This window comes from Pteropus vampyrus, unplaced genomic scaffold, assembly GCF_000151845.1.
Source record: "Pteropus vampyrus isolate Shadow unplaced genomic scaffold, Pvam_2.0 Scaffold750, whole genome shotgun sequence".
Taxonomy (NCBI): domain Eukaryota; kingdom Metazoa; phylum Chordata; class Mammalia; order Chiroptera; family Pteropodidae; genus Pteropus; species Pteropus vampyrus.
The window spans coordinates 606,364-625,321 of record NW_011889531.1 but is presented as its reverse complement, the minus strand read 5'-3'; the positions used below and the strand labels follow the sequence as shown (position 1 = coordinate 625,321).

At 39.3% G+C, this 18,958-nt stretch overlaps 1 protein-coding gene across 4 annotated transcripts in view; it reads left to right on the top strand.

Annotated features, from left to right (window-relative positions):
- The window catches only part of AFF2 (AF4/FMR2 family member 2), a 449,558-nt gene that overhangs the window by 131,517 nt on the left and 299,083 nt on the right, over positions 1-18,958 (top strand). For 2 of the 4 annotated variants that reach the window (XM_023526244.1, XM_023526242.1), the window contains exon 2: positions 10,604-10,724. In XM_023526244.1, coding sequence (XP_023382012.1) covers positions 10,604-10,724 — 121 coding nt within the window. Of the gene's footprint in view, positions 1-10,603; positions 10,737-18,958 lie in introns of all 4 variants that reach the window. The other 2 variants (XM_023526243.1, XM_011385685.2) reach the window with 1 other exon arrangement.

Here is an 18,958-nt window from a genome sequence, read left to right as displayed (position 1 = left end):
CACGTTCACTGTGATGAGGCCCAGCATTTGCTTTGGGAACTGGCTCCGAATGCAGTCTAGGAGTGCAGTATTTTTCTAGGTCTGCCATAATAAGCTACCACAAACTGAGAAGTTTAAACCACAGAGATTTATTGTTTCAGTTGTGGAAGCTGGAAGTCTGAAATCAAGGTGTCACCAGGGTTGGTTCCTTCTGAGGGCTTTGAGGGTCACTCTATTTCGGGCCTGTCTCTGAGCTTCCGGTGGTTTGCTGGCCACTATTGGCATTCGTTGCTTTGTAGCAGCATAACCCCGATCTCTGCCTTTATCTTCCCTTAGCATTCTCCCCGTGTCTCTCTGTGTTCAAATTTACCCGTTTTGTAAGATTACCAGTTATATTGGATTTGGGACCCACCCTACTCCAGTATGACCTCATCTCATCTAATTCCAACCACAGCAACCCCACAAAATAAGGCCATATTCTGAGGTACTGGGGTGGGATGGATCAGGACTTCCCCATGTGAATTTTGAGGAGACACATTCCAGCTCATAACAGGGGTGGGCACCTTGCCAGGCACCTTAGCAGGGCAAGAGGAAGAGGCATAACTGAGGAGGAAGTCATAACACTTGGCCCAGGTGACATGTGGTGACTCATGAGAAAACAAGCCTGGCCCCGGGAGAGTATGCAGAGGGTGACAGAAGGAGCAAGATGTGCCTGGTGATTCCTTGCTGCCATCTTGATCTCATGTTCAGTTGCTTTGTGGAGTGAGTGTGCCATGGAGATGCAGGAGTCCAAAGGGTAAGCCTTTAGGGGCTAGAATTTGCCCGGGTAAAAATTAGTGAATATATGAAGATCAAAGGGTTTGGTGAGACATGAAAACAGAGTCAGCTTAGAACTGTCAATTATAAACTGCTCATTAAGGGCATTAATTTCCTTAGTTTAAAAGTAAGTAAAAATATGATTTCTGAGAAAATATTGTTTTAAATTAAGTTGTTATTAAAATTGTCTTGCTTATAGCTAACTGAAAATAAAACACCTTTTAAAAGTGTCATTTATGAGAAGCCGGGTTATATTAAGGCTTTGACTTGGAAAAGAATTCCTGATATTTAATGAGCATAGAGAGGAAATACTTTGGGCAGCTTTTTTTCCTAATTTGAAAGACAGAATCGTTTCTGTGTAGGCTAGCTGCAGAAGCAACAGATATGGATCTGGGGACATGGCATGTGAGATGGAGCCAGGATAGATTGAGGCTGGACATGGGATCACCAGGAGCAGAGGGCCAAGGCAAGGAGCAGGCAGGAGGGGCACCATGCCTATCACAAGGCAGAATTCAAACCAACTGCAAAGTCCACTTGAGCCACTGTGAATACTCAAAGCCCGTCACCACTTCTTCTCATGTGGCTTCATGGAACCATTTCTGATTATGAAAGCTTACATCTCCTTGAAGTAGGTGAAAGTTTAGATCTAACAGCTCTTTAAAGCTGAGCATTAGCGTTGACTGATGATTTTAAAGAGAGAATTATAAATGACATAATTTCAGTTCAACACTGAAGAATGCATGAAGGAACACTGAAAAATAAGCAAGAAAATAATAAAAACTGTTACCTCTGATTGGCAGTGGGAAACAGGGCATATGCTGATAAGAGTGAAAGAGAGAACACTTTACATCATTTTTATTTTTTTATAGTTTTAATTTTTAAACTGATTCGAAAGTCATAAATATATATTTACTATATTCACTCTCTGATTGTCCATTTTCTCAGCTTGTGGTATCCATTTTGGTTCCTCGCTAGTCTTCAGGAAGTATTTTTGAAGCTTCTAAGTCATGCAGTTGTTTGCGGCTCTCTTGGTTTGGCCACATTGAATGTCAGGTGCTTATAAGTCATTGGTTTGTATTACCAGTGGGTCAATGAGCCAGAGGGAATGATAGCGAAGTCTCATTTTTAATGAGTAGGTCTGAACTAGAGTTATTTTTCAATGGTTTTCTATAAAAATGGAAATCAGACACTAAACTTAAGAAAATGTTACAAAAGCAGAAAAGAAACTCAGGGACACTTAGATGTGTATTGTGTAGTGGAGTCTTCTCATACTGGGGTACTGAGTCTGGAAGAGGAGGGGATGCTTGAAACGAGGATGAGGGAGATAAAGGTGCATGGTTGTAAAGGGATAGCTATGCCTTCTGAGCAGCCTAGGAGAGGATGGAAGTATCACTCATTGGGGAGACTCAAGCAGTCAGGGATACTGGACCACTTCTCTTAGTCAACAGTTATATTGTGCAAGGACAAAAGAATTTAATTTCACTGGTAAGACCACTTTTGAAGTACATTTTAACAGGTTTCTAGAAAGTTATTGATACACCGACTACTACTGCAAGCAGATGGGAACTTTTGTGTTGCCAGAGTTATGGTCATTCAATAAAAAAGTGGCATTTCCATTAAAATGGAATCCTATAAAAAATGGAATTTGAGCGCACTCTTATAATATTGTTGATAATCAATATCCATTTGAGTGCCTACCTGCGCTCACTGTTCTGAGAAGGATCTATATACCTTGCTCCAAAAATCCCTTATAAGCTGAGAGATTCTGCATGGAGTTCAGATTTTAGGCATTCCCCCTGGGTCTATGGCACCATGTCTATTGTGTGAGCAAAGCTTAAATGTGTGTATGTCCCTTCTCTTCTACCTGCTAGAATCTTCTTTCTGGCTAAGATAAGGGGCTCTGGATTCTGGCAGCCTCAGCAGCTGTTCTGCTTGCACCACTTACTAATTGTGTGATGCTGGCATGTTAACCTGTCTGGGTCTTGTGTGCCTCAGTTTCTTCATCTGCAAAGGAAGGATGAGAGTACGTCATCAGAGTTTTCATAAGGATTAAATAAGATCATCAAAACTGCCTCATGTTGTTGTGCCTAGCATGGGGCAACGAATCAACAGAGAGTAGCTATTAGCGTTATTGCTGTTATTCTTCTGCATGACAAGTCTATTCTTGTAATAACTGTTTTTTTACCTTTAAGGCATTTCTGCCGACATATATCAGCAATGTAGATTTCTGCATAATAAAATACATCTGTTCTCTAACGGGGCCTGGTTCTTGATTTATCTTCATGTTAAGTCCATCAGGTTTCAGTATGCCCAAATGGATCTAATAAAGAGAAGTTTATATGTGAATGATTCTATCATGTGTGAAGATCAGAAGTTGTTTATATTGGGTGCCTGGGACTCCCCTCCCAAGGAGATTCCAATGAACTTGATCTGGCACGTGACCCAGGGCGTGGGGATCTATAAAATCTTCCCTGGGCGATTCTCATGTGTAGCCAAACTTGAGAACCAGGTTATAGAAGACTGGTAATATTTAGAAATCATTTACATTACAAAGTTATTACTTTAAACCTCATGTCAGTATTCATTTGCGAATGAAGACCATGTATTGACCAATTTGGTGCCTCTATCTCATAGGTCATTTTTGAGTCTATAGAGAGAAATTTTCAGAGGCTATCTAATGAAATATACTTTACCCTAGTCTGTTATTAAAAAAGACTTTAAGTCTCAGTAGTAATAAATTTTGGCCATAATTTTTGTGGAGTAAAGAGAACTTGTGAAATCTGTATGTAAATTTCTTGGGCATCCACAGGTCCTATAGTAGGATCTCAGGCTTTTTGAAAGAGCTCTGGGTTAGGAATCCAGGACGCAGCTCTCATAGGCTGGAACATTTTTCTGAGCCTCAGTTTTCCGTCCTTAAATGAAAAGAATAATGCCTGTCTTGCTAATTGGCCAGCTTTTGCTGAGGAGCACATGTGCAGTAAAGGTTTGTGAGATGAAGGTATGGCATGATCAGGGTGATGGCAAGCTCACCTATTAATGTGAGAAGCCATTAGCAGCTGTATGCACTATCATATTTCATCTTTACACCAACTGCGTGGAGAGGGAAGAGGAAGATTATTTCTATTTTGCAAATAAGGAAACCGAGGCTTAGAAACATAAAGCAATTTCTAAATGTTCAAGCACCTTGTAAGTAAGAGAGCCCCAGCCCAGATCGGATTCTGGATACTGTCATTTCTGGACACACTGCAAAATTCTTTAGAAACAGCAGAACCTGTTTATTGGTTGCTGTCAGGTTAAGTTTTTACTAGGTTTTTACAATTCCTAGATGTATTCAATTATCTTTGCAGAGTGAGTGTTTGGTATTTGTTAGAGGTTTTACATCAATTGGGCTGTTTGGTAGGCTAGTCAAAATAATTTTGTCTTCATCCTAAGCCAGTTTTTTAAGGTCTTCCTCCCAATGTCAGCATTTGACATTACTGTATGTGACTTAGAATCCACAGACCTTTCCCTTAAGGAGTAAAAAGTCTAATGAGAGAAATAGAGAACCCCAGTTAAAGAAATAAAAACTCACAAGACTGAACCCGCTCAATGGGCATGGTATAATGTAGGACCAGGAATACCTATACAATGGACTATCATTCAGCCACACAAAGGAATGAAGTACTGATCCATGCTACAGTGTGGATGAACCTTGTAACCATGCTAAATGAAAGAAGTCAGGCACAAAAAAGAGCCCATATTGTATAATTCCACATATATGAAATATCCAGAATAACCAGATTCTTTCAGAGAAAAAGTAGATTAGGAGTTGCTTCAGGCTGGGTTGGATGGTAGGATTAAGGGAAGGGGTGATAACTAAAGGGTACACAGCTTCTTTTGGGGATGATGAAAATATTCTGAAATTATATCATGGTAATTAATGTGCAAAACTGTAAATAAATATAGTGAAAACCACTGAACTATGGGATCGTACGCTTTAAATGGGTGAATTCAATGGTATGTGAATTACATCTCAATAAAGCTGTTATAATTAAAAAAAAGAGAAATAGTGTAGAGAACAGAAGGGAAAGGGGGTAGGTGAGACAGAAACAAGACAAGAGGGCTGGTTCTTGGAATGTCTGTCTGACCTCACTGGAGGATGATTTGACAAAGTTAGTGGCTGAGCTGAATCTTCGCTTCCGTTTTCAGAACTGAAGGGAATTGGGGTATCCCCAAGTTACCCCTATAGGAGAATGTTAAGCCTGTTTCCCGGCAGGACTTATGGAATATTGGTGTATTCATTGTTTTAAAAAGCATGAATTTAAGGGAACTCTAAGAATAAGCACTGGCCCATTTCCCCAAGACCTAAAGAAATTGGCATGGCCAACTGGGCAGCTGACAGATGTGTAGAGTAAATGTCTTGTGTGTTTTCTTTCCTTTTTGTTTCTATCTTTGTTTTTCTTTTAAACAAGAGCCATTGTCAGTGCTGAAAAGATTGGTATATACAGAGGGCTCTTCAAGTCCTGCTTTCAAATATCATTTAGAGGTTCTACTGATTTTAGAAATTCCTTTCAAGGCCATGTTCACATCTCCAATCCAAGGTTCTTGTGCGTTTTTCCTAACATGTCAAATAATTATGGCCCGTTTTTACCTTTTAAAAAATGTTTTGAATTTAGCACTTATTTAAGTGCTCAGGGATATTAGCAGATAAAATAAGTATATAACTTGGGAGTGATTTCAAAGATATAGAATAGCAGAGCTTCTCTTTATTAACTAATAGAGATTAGGTCAGTGTTAGTAAATCTAGATATTGAAAAAAGGTGCCACTTGGAACTCTGGAAGATGTAGTAAGTATAAATATCTACAAATTTTATAGAAGGCAGAAATTCATTCAGTAGAACCATAAGGAAAGAGTTATAGCTTGTTTGTCCCTTGGGTGGATTAAATATGTATTTTTATGCTTTTCTGAAGATAGTAGCCAAAATAAAGGTATTTTAGTGTCAGTTGGATTAGAAAAACAAGTGAGATTGAATTATTTACCTTCATGTACATCATTACAATAAATCTGTATTAGTTAGCAGTATTATAAGGCAAACTTGTCATTTTAAAATATTGGTATTTTTTTAATACTTCCCCAACTAGCTTTGTAAAATAACCTAATTAAGTAAACAATGATCATTAAACTTCATAAAATATACAAACTGAATGGATTTAAACTGGGTTTTATTCTCCCTCACTCAGCTTCTCCCCACAGATGTAGTTAATTTTTACAATCCCTTTAGGGTCTGTACATTTTGGTGTGAAGAAACTAATGGTTTTTCTATACTCGAATCCAAATTAAATTCCTCCAGTTTTTCCCTACTGGCAATTTCTAATAAAATACAGTCCTAAGGAAAGTTGACCAACGGGGTGCAAATGAGACAAATATTTATTCTTGAGTGTGATAGAAACATGGGAGGAAGTAGGGACAAACCATGGGGCATTAGAAAGAGAACTAGTTTGGAGACCGGGAGACTTGGGTTCCTGCCTCCTCATTCTGCCACCAACCTGCTGTGATGCCCATTACCTTTCTCAGCTCAATTTCCTCATCCGAAGGGACCAGAACTCGATGACTGTTAAAATCTCTTCCTGCTCCAACAGTCCCTGTTCTGAAAGACTAGGCTGCATTGTCAACCTGGGCGTGCTACCACTGTGAGCTAATGAAGATGGCATAATGAGACCTTCTTAATCTCAGTGAAGCTATGCATGACCTTGGTTTTATCGTCCATGAATGCACCTGTGGCTTCTAATGATGAAAATGGGAGTCACCTGTGTACAAGATCAGGTTTAAGGAAAAGGACTGGAGAGTATCTGAGAAAAGGAGAAAACAGGAAGAAATCGCTTGGGCTTGAAGATCGAAGAGACACAGGTTCCTATCTTCCTTTGCCATTACCTTGATGAGGGCTTGAGACAGCTCCTCTCCATTCAGGGGGGCTTTGTTTCCTCCTGTGTTAACAAGGGCAGTTCCTCTGTCACTGGAAGCCAGGCAAACAGGCAGGTAGCTGAAATCAGAGCTGACATAAAAGCCCCATTCTGGAGGGAAGCTTCTCAGCATCATGCTTTGCGTTGGAGTAAGAATACAGTCCCATCTCATTTGCTTGCACTTCACCTTATTGTGCTTTACTGATGTTGTGTTTTTCACGAATTGAAGGCAAGACACTCTACCAGCAAAAAGATCACAACTTGCTTTATTGTGATACCCGCTTTATTGCAGTGGTCTAGAACCAAACCCGCAATATCTCTGAGGTATGGCTATGGTTAAGTGGAACTTGTGCTTTCTGTCCTTTTTCTATCAGCTAGGGCAGATGTCAGCAAAGCAGAGATTCCAAAAAGATAGGCTCTAGAGAAAAAAAGCAAAGACCTTTGGTTAATTAAGAGTAAATTGAGTTTTGACTGTTCAGGGGTCTTTATATCACCATAACATGATAATATTTGTTATATTTGGGAGAAAAGATGTTGGAAGAACATCCTAATTTGCTGAGTGGAGAGACCTCGAGCTGAGCTCACTATAACTGGGTTTTCAAATTGGTGGGACCAATTCACCCCATCTTCATCAGTGTGAATAAACTTGAATTATTTAGACAAATAATATGATTAAGTCAGATTTCTGGCTTGAGCATTTCTTCATGGACTGTGGAGCCTGTTTTTATTTTTTTTCCTTTGGAAGACAAGCCTGGGGGTATAAAGGTACATCAGATCATCAGGGGACAGACATATGCTTTCCTGTGGCCTCTGCAGGGTTCACAGGTTCAAACACAACCTGCCTGAATCATAAGAACTTTTAATTGAGTAGATAAAGAGGTCTTCATAATTATAAACTGCAGTAGGTATAACAAGAGGCTAAATACATAGCTGTGGTTTTAATTAGCTGGTGCTTCAAATTAGTAATTTTAGTTCCAATCAGAAATCCGTGATGTTCTACACTTTGAAAACCTCATGTAGTTCATTCCTCATTATACCTCGCCATGTGAAGCTTTCAATACAACACCATGCTGAGCAAAAAAGGAAAAAGTTGGAGAGATTTGGTTGCCTTCCAAAAGCAGTGCAACTCGATGGAGATTAAATTCATTCTTGCCAGGGATATGAGAATTAACTGTTCTTTGTTATATGTGTTAAAAAATGCAGCAGGCAGTTTTCTTGCAACAGATAACACCCATGTGCGCACTCAATCTGCTATTCAGATTTTCGTCTGGAATTTGGTAGCTAATGAACTGATGCAAAATGCAGCCAAGAGCCTCGGAACAGATCAACTCCAGGTCGAAAGCACCGAAAAGTTCTGAGACTGCTGGCCACTTGAAGGGTTGTCATGCAAGTTGAAGCACTTTTCCGTTTCTTCTCCCTTTTTGCCTTCGGGGTTTTAATTATATCTTTCCCTTAGAGGAGAGGGAAGGTAGTTTGCAAAGCCAAGAGACCAAAGTACTTTGGTTCTCTTCATGGGGGAATTAAACATGATCGATGGGACTGTCTTCTGGGCTGTCGGGCGCATGGAATGAACAGATAGCTGGGAAACTGACATCTTGCTTGCGTTTCTCAGAAGCAGGAGAATTTGGCTCTCGGTTCTGTGTTGAGAATCATCTGCTATGTAAGGCAAAGAAGTTGTGTCTGTCTCCTTTGCAACAAACCCTCCTTCCGCCCTGACTAAATATTGCTTTGACTTGGTCCTCCACCTCCACCCCCGACACCCTATCTTTCTTTTGTTTTGACAAATTGATGATGGGCTTGGGTTACATACAGCCAATGTGTGGTGCTGAGGTCAAGTCTCATGCTCCACACCCTGTGGTCTGAAGATATTACTATGCCTGGCTGATCCCACATCGGCTTCCAACACAGACGTTGTGACACATGGCAGCTATCAGGGGTTCTGATCTAAACTTGCAAACAGAAATAAGAGAGGATGCTAGCAAACATAATACCTGTGGATGGCATTTGAGACGACCAACGATAGGCCGACTTCCAATATCTGGACTTGGCATCTTTCTGGCATTGTTCATGTTATGAAAGCATAATGCATATTTAAACATCCTATAAATATTGCCACTATTTTTAAAATGGAGAAATGAAGTGTTGTATATCCAGAAGATGAGACTATCCAAGTGGCTTTGGATTTGTCAGTTCAAGGATTTCTCTGGAGAAAGGTGGATGACTAAGAGTACTGGCATCTTCCTCTTCATGTATATTGATATCTAGTTATGGTGCCATGGAAATTTCATGCTCTGTGCTCTTACTTTGTAAATTAAAGTTATGATAGTCATGAGCAAACTGGGCTACCACTGATAGGCAGTAGGTTTCGGATGTACTCAAAACCTGTCAACTGTACTATTATATCAGTATATCTCTCATAATTTCTTTAGCTATTATGTTCATTTGCATGTCAATTATCTAATTAAGTCTTAATATAGCAGTATTAACATGGTGAAGGGAAGCAACATTTATATAACACCTGCTAGGCATTTTACGTACATTCATATAATTTAAGTCTGCTCAGCATATATGTACTCGCTTTGGGTAAGATTACAATCAAAAGCAGGGGGAGAAAAACCAATGAACAAAATAAAATCTACTGCTGTAAGACTTACAGATGACAGTTTAATATGTGTAGTCTTGCATGATGAAGAAAATAATTGTTCTAAAAAGAAAGCATTCCATTCTATAAAACCCAAAGGCCCCAAATATATCTTAGATACCGTCTGGAAGCTTTGCGTTGATCTTCCAATGGGAAAGCCTGAAATGCTATGAGTGCCAGAGTTACACGTGTTTGTAAACCATTTGTGTGTTAAAGTCATTCAAGGCTTTTGATATTTCCTTTCATCGTTAGTAGTTTGTTATTAAAGCCAGACCCCCTTCTTTGGGAAAAGTTTCTAAAAAAGGCTTTGTCATCCATGATGCAAACTGTGAGAAGACCAAAACAACAACAGCAACCAAAACGAGTGTGAGCGATTGAGTGATTTGTATTTTAATTTAATTTTAAAATTTTTAAGGATTTTTATTACAATATAGCCAACACACAATATTGTGTTAGTTTCAGGTGTACACCATAGTTATTTGACATTTATATACCTAAAGATGTGATCGCCATAAGTCCAGCAAACCATCCGACACCATACAGCACTATCACAGTATTATCAACTATATTCCCAATGACTCATTTGTTTTATACCTGAAATTTTGAACCTCTCATTCCCCTTCACCTTTCCCCTCCTTTATTGATTTTTCAATTACAGTTGACATTTGCTATTATTTTATGTTAGTTCCAGGTGAGTGATTTGTTTTTTTGTGGACTTCCAAAAATGTCCTTAAACTCTCCTGTGATTTCATTACAACAGGCTAACTTTAACTGTGGGCTCAGGACAGAATTCCAGTTTATCTGCGACAGCAGATTTGGTCATTCCTTAGGATTTCGTGACATCTGTGAATTCTGAGCCCGATGCAGTTGACAACATGATGTTATTCGAATTTGAATTCAGTACCTTTCTCTACAGTGGACTGATATGGGGGAGTCTGAAATTGCCTGTAGTAATCAAGCAAGGGCAAGGCAAGATGATTTGGCCATGCTTAGATGGCCATACATACAAATTGTAATAAGTGATTTTCTGTTTCTTCTGTATTCTGAAGAACTGGTCAGGATGTGAAACCCACTGGGAGTAAAGAAAAGGATCCTCTGCTCTCTGTGCAGTATCAGTGCGGGTAGCCTTGACTTGTATTTTTTTTCTTATTGATAACAAGGGAGATCTCAATGACTTACATGACTAATTAACCTGTTTCTCCTTTTGTCTTTTTCCTTTCATATCAGTCACTATGAACAGGACCGTAGTGCGCTTAAAAAAAGGGAATGGGAGCGGAGGAATCAAGAAGTCCAGCAAGAAGATGATCTCTTTTCTTCGGGCTTTGATCTTTTTGGGGAGCCCTACAAGGTAGCTGAATATGTATGTCATTTATCTTTCTGGGAAATGGTTGCTTGTTACAGTTTTGAACCCATCAGTCAATATTTAATCTATTTTTAAAGCACCAAAATCATTACCAGGAGAATCTATTTTACGAATGAAGTATATACACATACACTGCACTGGGGGCAATGGCAAGTGTCTGAGGAAGGAAGTCTTCAGAGACAGAATCTGTCTTCTCTGGTGAGCACAGTAAGATTTGAAAGGGACTCGGGAGACTTCCTGTCTCTGAAGAGTTCTTTCCTGCCCAGCACTTCCTACAGCAAAGAATGTCCTCTTGACACTTTCTCCCACTTTGATGATCAGCAAGGCATCTCCTGAAGACTTCATCAGAATGCCAATGGATATGCCTATTTCTCCTCCCAATAAGTGCCATCCATTGCAAGGCCCCTGCTTTCCTTTTCCATTTTAGTTTGTTAGCAGCTGTTCAGTGGGTTGAGTGCTTTTTGGAAATTTCCATTCTAGGAGAAAGGGAAAACCAATCATTTTTCCCTGGTGGTTAATAATCATGGATTAGGAGGCTGCCTCAACCAAGGCAGGTAGCATAGCTAGGGTGATTTCCTAGTGGTATTCTGGCTAGTATGTAGCTCCAATAATGATCATGTTGCTATGTCTACAAGTATTGGTTTTGCAAAGACGTCCTCTGAACTCTCTATTTCGGATGGAGGCTGGGGGAAGGATCTTGTTAAATTGCTGGCAGCTGGTTGGTTTTTATTGAAATTTCATAGCAGTGTAATTTTCTGTAATGAAACAAAAACTATGTAAGAGGTAAAACAAAAATAGAGACTATTTTAAAGAGTTGTGATTTTAGAAGAGCACCACTTAGGGGACAGTGACTTCTGGAAAAGAAAAATTCTTACTGAGGACCACATAGGCACAAATACTACTTTGGGATAGAGAGGCAGTTGTTTGAATTGGTGACTAGTGAGAACAGAGTTCTGCTGCCTTGTTCGGAATAACTAAGCAGGTCTTCATTGAGACACTCAGTTGTTTGCAAGTTTGATAAGTCCAATAAAGAGACTTAGGTCACCTGAACTACTGGTTTTCAATTTCTCAATAATAGTATAATTCTTAAAAAAGCAATTTTTCTGTCTCAATTGAGTTCATTTGTATATTACCTTTGAATGTGTGTATTTAGAGATATTATTAGTTTAACAAGCATTTATTGAAGGTCCACTATGTGCTAATCTCATCTTAGACTAGTTTACAAAGGGGAATAGGATATGCTCCTTGCCTTCAGGAATTCCTTGTTCAGTTGCAGAGATCATCCTGAATGAGTGAGGGCATGACTGCTTGGTTACTGCTAGAGAGATAGACAGGGGAAAGATAAGTGAAGCCTTTGTAACCCATACCAAGGAGTTTCGAACGATTCTGTACATAAAGAGAAATTATTGCAAGTTTTTAAGTCAGGGCATGGCCGAGATAGACAAAGAATTTAAAAAGATAATGTTGAAAGTGTGGAGAAAGGGTCAGAGGGAAGGTAAACTAGAAGCAGATAAGGAAGGTGTTGTAGCTGGCTAACGGCAGGCAGGATTTAAGGTAGAACAAGGAAGCTGAGATGATGGGACTGGGCATCTGATTGGATGTGGGGAGTGTGAGATAAGGATGAATGATTTTCATCCTTTTGACTTGAGAGGATGGTGGTATTAACAGGTTGTTCAGGAGCAGAGCAGGGTTGGTGCTTGTAGAGAAAAAAATTAATTAATTCTGTTTTGAGCATGTTAAATTTGGGATGCCAGTGGGACATCAAGGGAGAGAGATCCAGTAGGCATTGGATATATGGATCTGGAGCTAATGAGAATGGTCAAGAGAAAGAAAGTGAGCTGTTACTGTATGGTAGCAATGGAAGCAGTGAGAATGGATATTATCACTGAGTCAGATTACTGAGTAAGAAGGACAGAAAATCTTGGCGAGTAGGAACATTAAAGGGGTAAAATAGGTGGTAAAAGCAGAGACCAGGAAAGGAAACTAAAAAGCAGTGAATGATCAGAGAAGTAGAAAGAGCACTAGGAGAGAATGATTTAATAGAAATCAAAGGAAAAAGGGATTTATGCAAAAGAGATTTACTAGTTACATGTGTCACATAGATCTAGGATGGAAAGTGACTGTTGGATTTGACAGTTAAGGGGTAATCAGTGACTTCGGGGAGAGTTGTTTTATTTGCTGATGGTGGTGGTCATTGTGGGAAGCCAAACTGCCAGGGTAAATGAGAAGTAGTAAAATAAAGAGAGGCAGTGAATGTGGACTTGATCTTGCAGAGAGATTTTGTTTGAATGGAGGAAGAAAGAAAGCTAAATTAGAATGCAAGGGGAGAAATTATATGGAAAGAAGCTTTTTTTAAAGTGAAAGAAACTCGAACATGTTTAGAGATTGATGAGAAGGAACCAATGTCAATGGAGAAAGAGAGGGTGAAGATACAGGAGAAAGAGCTGAGGGGAAGTAGAGCGAGATCCCAGAGGAGATGAGAAAATACAAAATCAAGAGCATGTGAAGAGTGATAAGCCATGGGAAGGAAGATGGGAATGGAATTATTGGGACGAGAACAAAGTAGAAGAGTGGAAGGAAGATTGGGGCAAGGCAAGAAGTCATGGCTTCCATTTCCTCCAGAAAATGGAAGAGAAGTCAAAGGATGATAGATACCTCACCCCTTCTTGAGAGAAAGGTACAGCCAGATGAGTTTCACATCTTTTTCTTGGATAGGTTAGAAAAAATGAGCTTTACTCCAAGGGCTCATTTCTAAAATTTCAATATCTATTCATACTCAACACTATTCTGAAGCGTAGAATCCTTGGTTTATTTCTCATTTATAATTTCCAGTCCTGTTCAATTAATGGTCTTGTACTTTTAAGGTAAATGCTGTTTTTTGTTGACAAGAACTGTTATATAGATACATAGTTATTTTTAGATGTAAGCAGTGTATTTTTGAGTAGCAATTAAAAAATCTTTTATCAACATTGTCAGAAATTCTCAAAAGCCATCTGTCTTGATATGTCAAGGGTGCATCAGGTAGAGACACAGATGGGAACATTAGCCAAGTGCAGGGCCAGGCCTGTTATATAACTAGTAGCCTGCTGCATTTATGCTTTCTGGTGAGGACGAACCTTTGTCCTTGAGTTAAGACTATGAAGGAAAGGAATGATGTGAACAGTTGATGACCTAGTAATTCTCTTTGTTTTACCATTGCTTTGATGATCAGCTGCCATTTTGTGCTACGTCCATGTTCAGGGTTCCTTGGGTGATCCTTGGAGAGTACGCCTCTCCTTTCCCCCATATTATGATACTATAATTGATTTGCACCTCCAAAAGCTCCCTGCATTTGGACTGGTGTGGACACGTTTGGAGTAGCTTGACATGCCCTCGGCAATGCAGTTCTAGAGCTGGCCAGTGATCTACTGAGAGAGATGAAGGCACACCACAACTCTTCCTTAGGGTTGTGCTGGGGATGCGTATTAAATTAAAAATCGAAATTCCCGGTGGTGGATCAAGACTTGCAGGAAACTTCTTGCCACCCTAAAGCCTAAAACATGGCTTGATCACTTGTCCAACAGTGTCAGTGGTAATAAACTAGCCAATGAACACCAATCCCCAGGACCCACTGCCTTTTCTTGGCAGAAAGAAGAAATGATGATCTTGTGTGTTCCATGTCTTTCCTTTACTTGCTTCGCCTCTACCACTCCTAGAATAGAAGGAGTGGTAACCACTCCTAGAGTTGGTTGGTGGGTCACTTCTCCGTGTGGATGCTTTGTCGCATACACCTTTCAAATCTGAGTTTGTGCTATGCTGTTGAAAAGGATGTCTTTAAAGGCGCTTGAAAACTGTGGCGTGTCTGGGTTAGTGTAGAAAGATTGGGAAGGATGAGGAACTGGGATGTACCAGGCGCCTGCTGTGTGTCAGGTGCTGTGATGGAGCTTTATATATGTGCTGGTTCGGTCCTTATAACGACTGAAGTAGGCATCTCCCCCATGTTTCCCATGAGGAATTTGAGAGAAGTACTGGCTTCTCTGAAGCTTCTTATCCATGTAAGTGATGAATGTGGACCCAGTTCTGTGTGATCCTGTATCCATAACAGGAAGCTGTTTATAGCTTCCAACAAGAAGTCAAAAGATCCTGATAAGCTTACCTCCCATGTGACTTTGGGGAAGAAACTACATTTCTCTGACCTATAGTTTCCTCCTTTCTGAAGTAAATAATAATACCCAACGGTAGAAATAATGACTGATAACAATAAGAACAAACTTATAGTTTTTCACAGCTCAGCAAGAATGAGGAAACTGAGACACAGAGGGTCAAGTGGCCTTCCCAAGGCCATTTAGGTCAGGGCGGGTAGAAGCCAGATCAAATCAAACAATTCGGGAACTCTTGCCTTGAAATCTGTAAAGTGCTGTACAAATTCAAGGTATTATTGTTATTATAATTAAAGAAATAAAGAGCAACCTACAGCTTAGAGAGATTAACTAAAAATATTAGAATTAGAAAAAAAAAGACTTACTAAATCATATACATTAGCTATAATGAAATAAAAGGAAAAAATGAACCTCAAAACGTAAGTTATTTTGCCACCCTTATTAGAAAGAAGTACTATGGTACAATAGCCTTCTAGCACATTAGTCTTGCAATGAAATTATACTACTGATTTGTAGATAGCATTAGAAGCAAACTGAGGCAACTTTGCATTTCCTGAAGTAATGAGAGGCAAAAAGCTTAAATGAATGAGCGCTGTTAGTCGTGAGCCACAAACCAGACATGCAATTTATGCCTGAAAATACTTGCAAAATGCTTTTCCTTGATGATGGAGCAATTGTGATTACTTAGAAAATAATGGCTGGAGAGGTTACCTTTAAGGAATCAACCAATTATCTAGAAGGAAAGTAAAGAATTGGCCAAATTGAAAGAAGCCTATAATTGATTGAAATGGCTAGATTTCATTTTTGCCATTTTTATAATGTTCAATCAAGACCGCCCAGAATACTTTGCTCCTCAATAGGATTACTAAGACTCTGGAGGGTGAAAAAGAACCTTTAGTGCGAATCAAGAGTTGCTATAGTGTATGAGAGTACATTGGTTAGCTGGACATAAATGTATTTCAGGCCTCGTTAGGTTTTCTATCCAGTGGATCTCATATCTATACCTTGGGAAATTTAAAAACTGGTTGACGCTTCCCCACCTCCAATGGTGGGAAGGCAGAGACTTGATTCTGGCAATTCTGACTGTACCGTTAATTATTGGACATTGTCAAATGATGGACTTCTTAAGGCCATGTGTCTGTGTGTCCTCCATGCCTAACCTTGCCTTATGGGTATTTTGAATGTACCAGTACGTGTCTTAAGAATGATGATGGTAATTCTTATTTGTAGCACAGCAAATCTGTTATGCAAAGCATATGGATCTCACTTCAATGAGCATCACAGAAAACATCGCCCATGAACTCAACCTTGAACTGTCTATGCAATTCCAATAACAAGTCCCTCTGAGACAGTTCCTCTGTGAGGAAACTAGTCTAAAGAAGTTGACATCCCTCCATTTGTCCAGATTATCCCAGCTCCATTCCTACGACATTAGTGCACAGGAAAGCCCCACACTTGGAGCTATTAGCCGAGCCCTCTAATGTCACATGCATACATGGCTTCTCTGATTACACTTTAGTGCAATGCTCTTGCTTTTTAGTCATCCTAAGGAAAAGCCACATGAAGAACATCTTTGCATTGTCTGTAAAATTGGTGCTGGGAAATTGTTTTATTGTTCAAAGTTCCTTGTAATGGAATCAATGGGAGGAATTCCTTTTTCACATTTTAGTGTCCAGTAATCATTTGTCTCATTTAATGAATTAGGCTATGCTTCCTTCCATCAGACAAAGAGCATTCTGTAAGCTGTGAGCTTTCCCTTGTTGCCTTATCTACCAAGAAGCTCAAAGTTCAACTTAATGTTCAATCATAGTAACCAACTTTGCTTGACTTCTGCTCTCCTATGTGTGTACCTTTTACAAACAGCCATTGCAAATCTTTTATTTCTATATAGGCAGGATATGAATTATAATTTGATTCTGTTCAATTCAGCAACAATTTATTGAGTACCTAATATGCACCATACATGGTGGTAAGACTTGAAGATAGAAAGATGAATAAATAAAGTGGTCTCTGACCTTTCAGAGCTCATAGTTCCATTCAAGAAAAGAAATCATAACTGTACTATATTCTATATAGCAGAAGGTTGATTTTCTAGACTTATTTAGACAAGTTTCAATTTTCCTCTAAATTTACTCATGTAGACACAGTTTTAGACATTTGCCCATTTAGAACTTCTAATTTCTAGCATATTTAAAAACCTAGAGATGGAAAAATAATCTAAGCATGTATCATAAACCCAGATCATTATAACAGTAGACATAAATGAAGAGACATTAAAACCTAACCAAGACTCTCTCCATCGAAGTAATGATGAGCATGCCCCTTCCATTTACTGCTGAATAGGAACAGGGATGTGGTTAGCTTGCTTGCAAGCAAATGGGCCTAGATGTTCTTGAGTCCTGATGAGATTGGCTTAGACAGAGTGTGTTACTACTTTGAGGTATTGTGTTAGTCTCTGTGACATTGTGGGATAAGGTTCCGATTCTGTAGAACTCTGTTTCAATGACAGTTCAATGAACTTTTGATGAAAGTCAAGTACACTTCCAAAGAAAGTTCAATAAATTGAACTTTGACTTTCCTGATAGCTAAAGCCCAAAGGAAAATCTCATAGGTTATAGAATTCTCTGTCTGATGGGAAGAAGCATATCCTAACTCATTGAATGAGACAATGTAAAATGAAGGCATTTAAAATAGAAAATGAAATGGTGTTGTTTCCCCTCGTTGGGTCAGATCCTTGAAGGTAGCCAAATATTCGTGTTCATTAGGCAATCATCTGACCCTAGAGGTAAATTGTTTGAAGGGCCAGAATAACCCCTTGCATCGAATTCTCACTGGGCTTTCAGTTCAATGAAATCTCTTTGTTCTGAATTTAGGGACTGAATAGAGAGACTGGTTTTGGCTGCTGCCCAAATGGTTCATTGTTCAACTCTGCTGAAGAGGGGATGCTATATACAAAGAGTTTATTCTTGCCTTAGCTCAAAAGTAATTTCTGCCATTAAAACTGACAAACCTAGGGCCTTTTGGGAATAAAAGTGATTGCTACCCATCTTTATTAAATGTGCCTTTCAAATATACTTCTGAAAATGGAGCGATTATTCAGCTGAGGATTATATAGAATGTTAATTGTTTAATCACTACTTCAGCACCAAAGTTGCTTGTAATGTGATATAGGATGTTCTTGAGGATAATAAAACTAAATTGACATGTATTTATTTGATTACTAAAGTTGCCCATCCCCCACAGACCACCCTTTGCATATATTTGGCATACTTAAAAAAAAATCTTTCAAGTCATATACCCCTGAATGCCCTCATCTTTGGAAATGTCTGCAATGATTTAACACATGATACAAACTGAATACTGTATAAAGTATATGGGAGTCATGCCAAGGTCTCCAGTTTGAATCCTTCTCTGGTTGTTCCTTCTTGGGTATCCTCTTCTTCTCCTAGTCTCTTAAAGTTTAATGTTCGCCAGGGTTCTCTCCTGAGCCCGATCTTCTCATTCTACATTTTCTTTCCCTGGGCAATTTCATCCATTTTTGGCACTTCACTCTTCATTCATTTGCACACTCTCCCATCTTCACATACAGAGAACAGCACACAGCCATACAATGTAGGTTTAGACTGAGATACCAGACTTGGATAGGTACACTCTGTGTATGCCAGGAGACTGGGCTGTGTTAAGGGCATGTGAGAAATCTTAGATGTTAAACATGTATCTTTAGTGGAGGTTATGCCAACAGGAAGGCTGTTACCTCCTCCCCTGTGCATGGAGAGCATGCCTACGGCTCCTGGGACGTAAAGGATACATAGGGTGCTGTATTCCCTGTCTAGTGGCCTTGCTGCCACATGGCTCCATGGATGCCAGTAGCCTTATTTCATTATAAAATCTTAAGCCAGGATAGTGCTATGCACAAGGAAGTCCTTTGCCATTCTGAAGTCAATGGCTTGTTTTCATGACATCTTTAGCAGGTAAAGAGAATTATAAAAAAGTAATTTTTGAAGTTGAAAAGCTGAGTTTTCATCAGAGTCTTTTCCAAGTATATAGCTCTCCACCATTTTTTAGTTTTAAAAGCTGTGC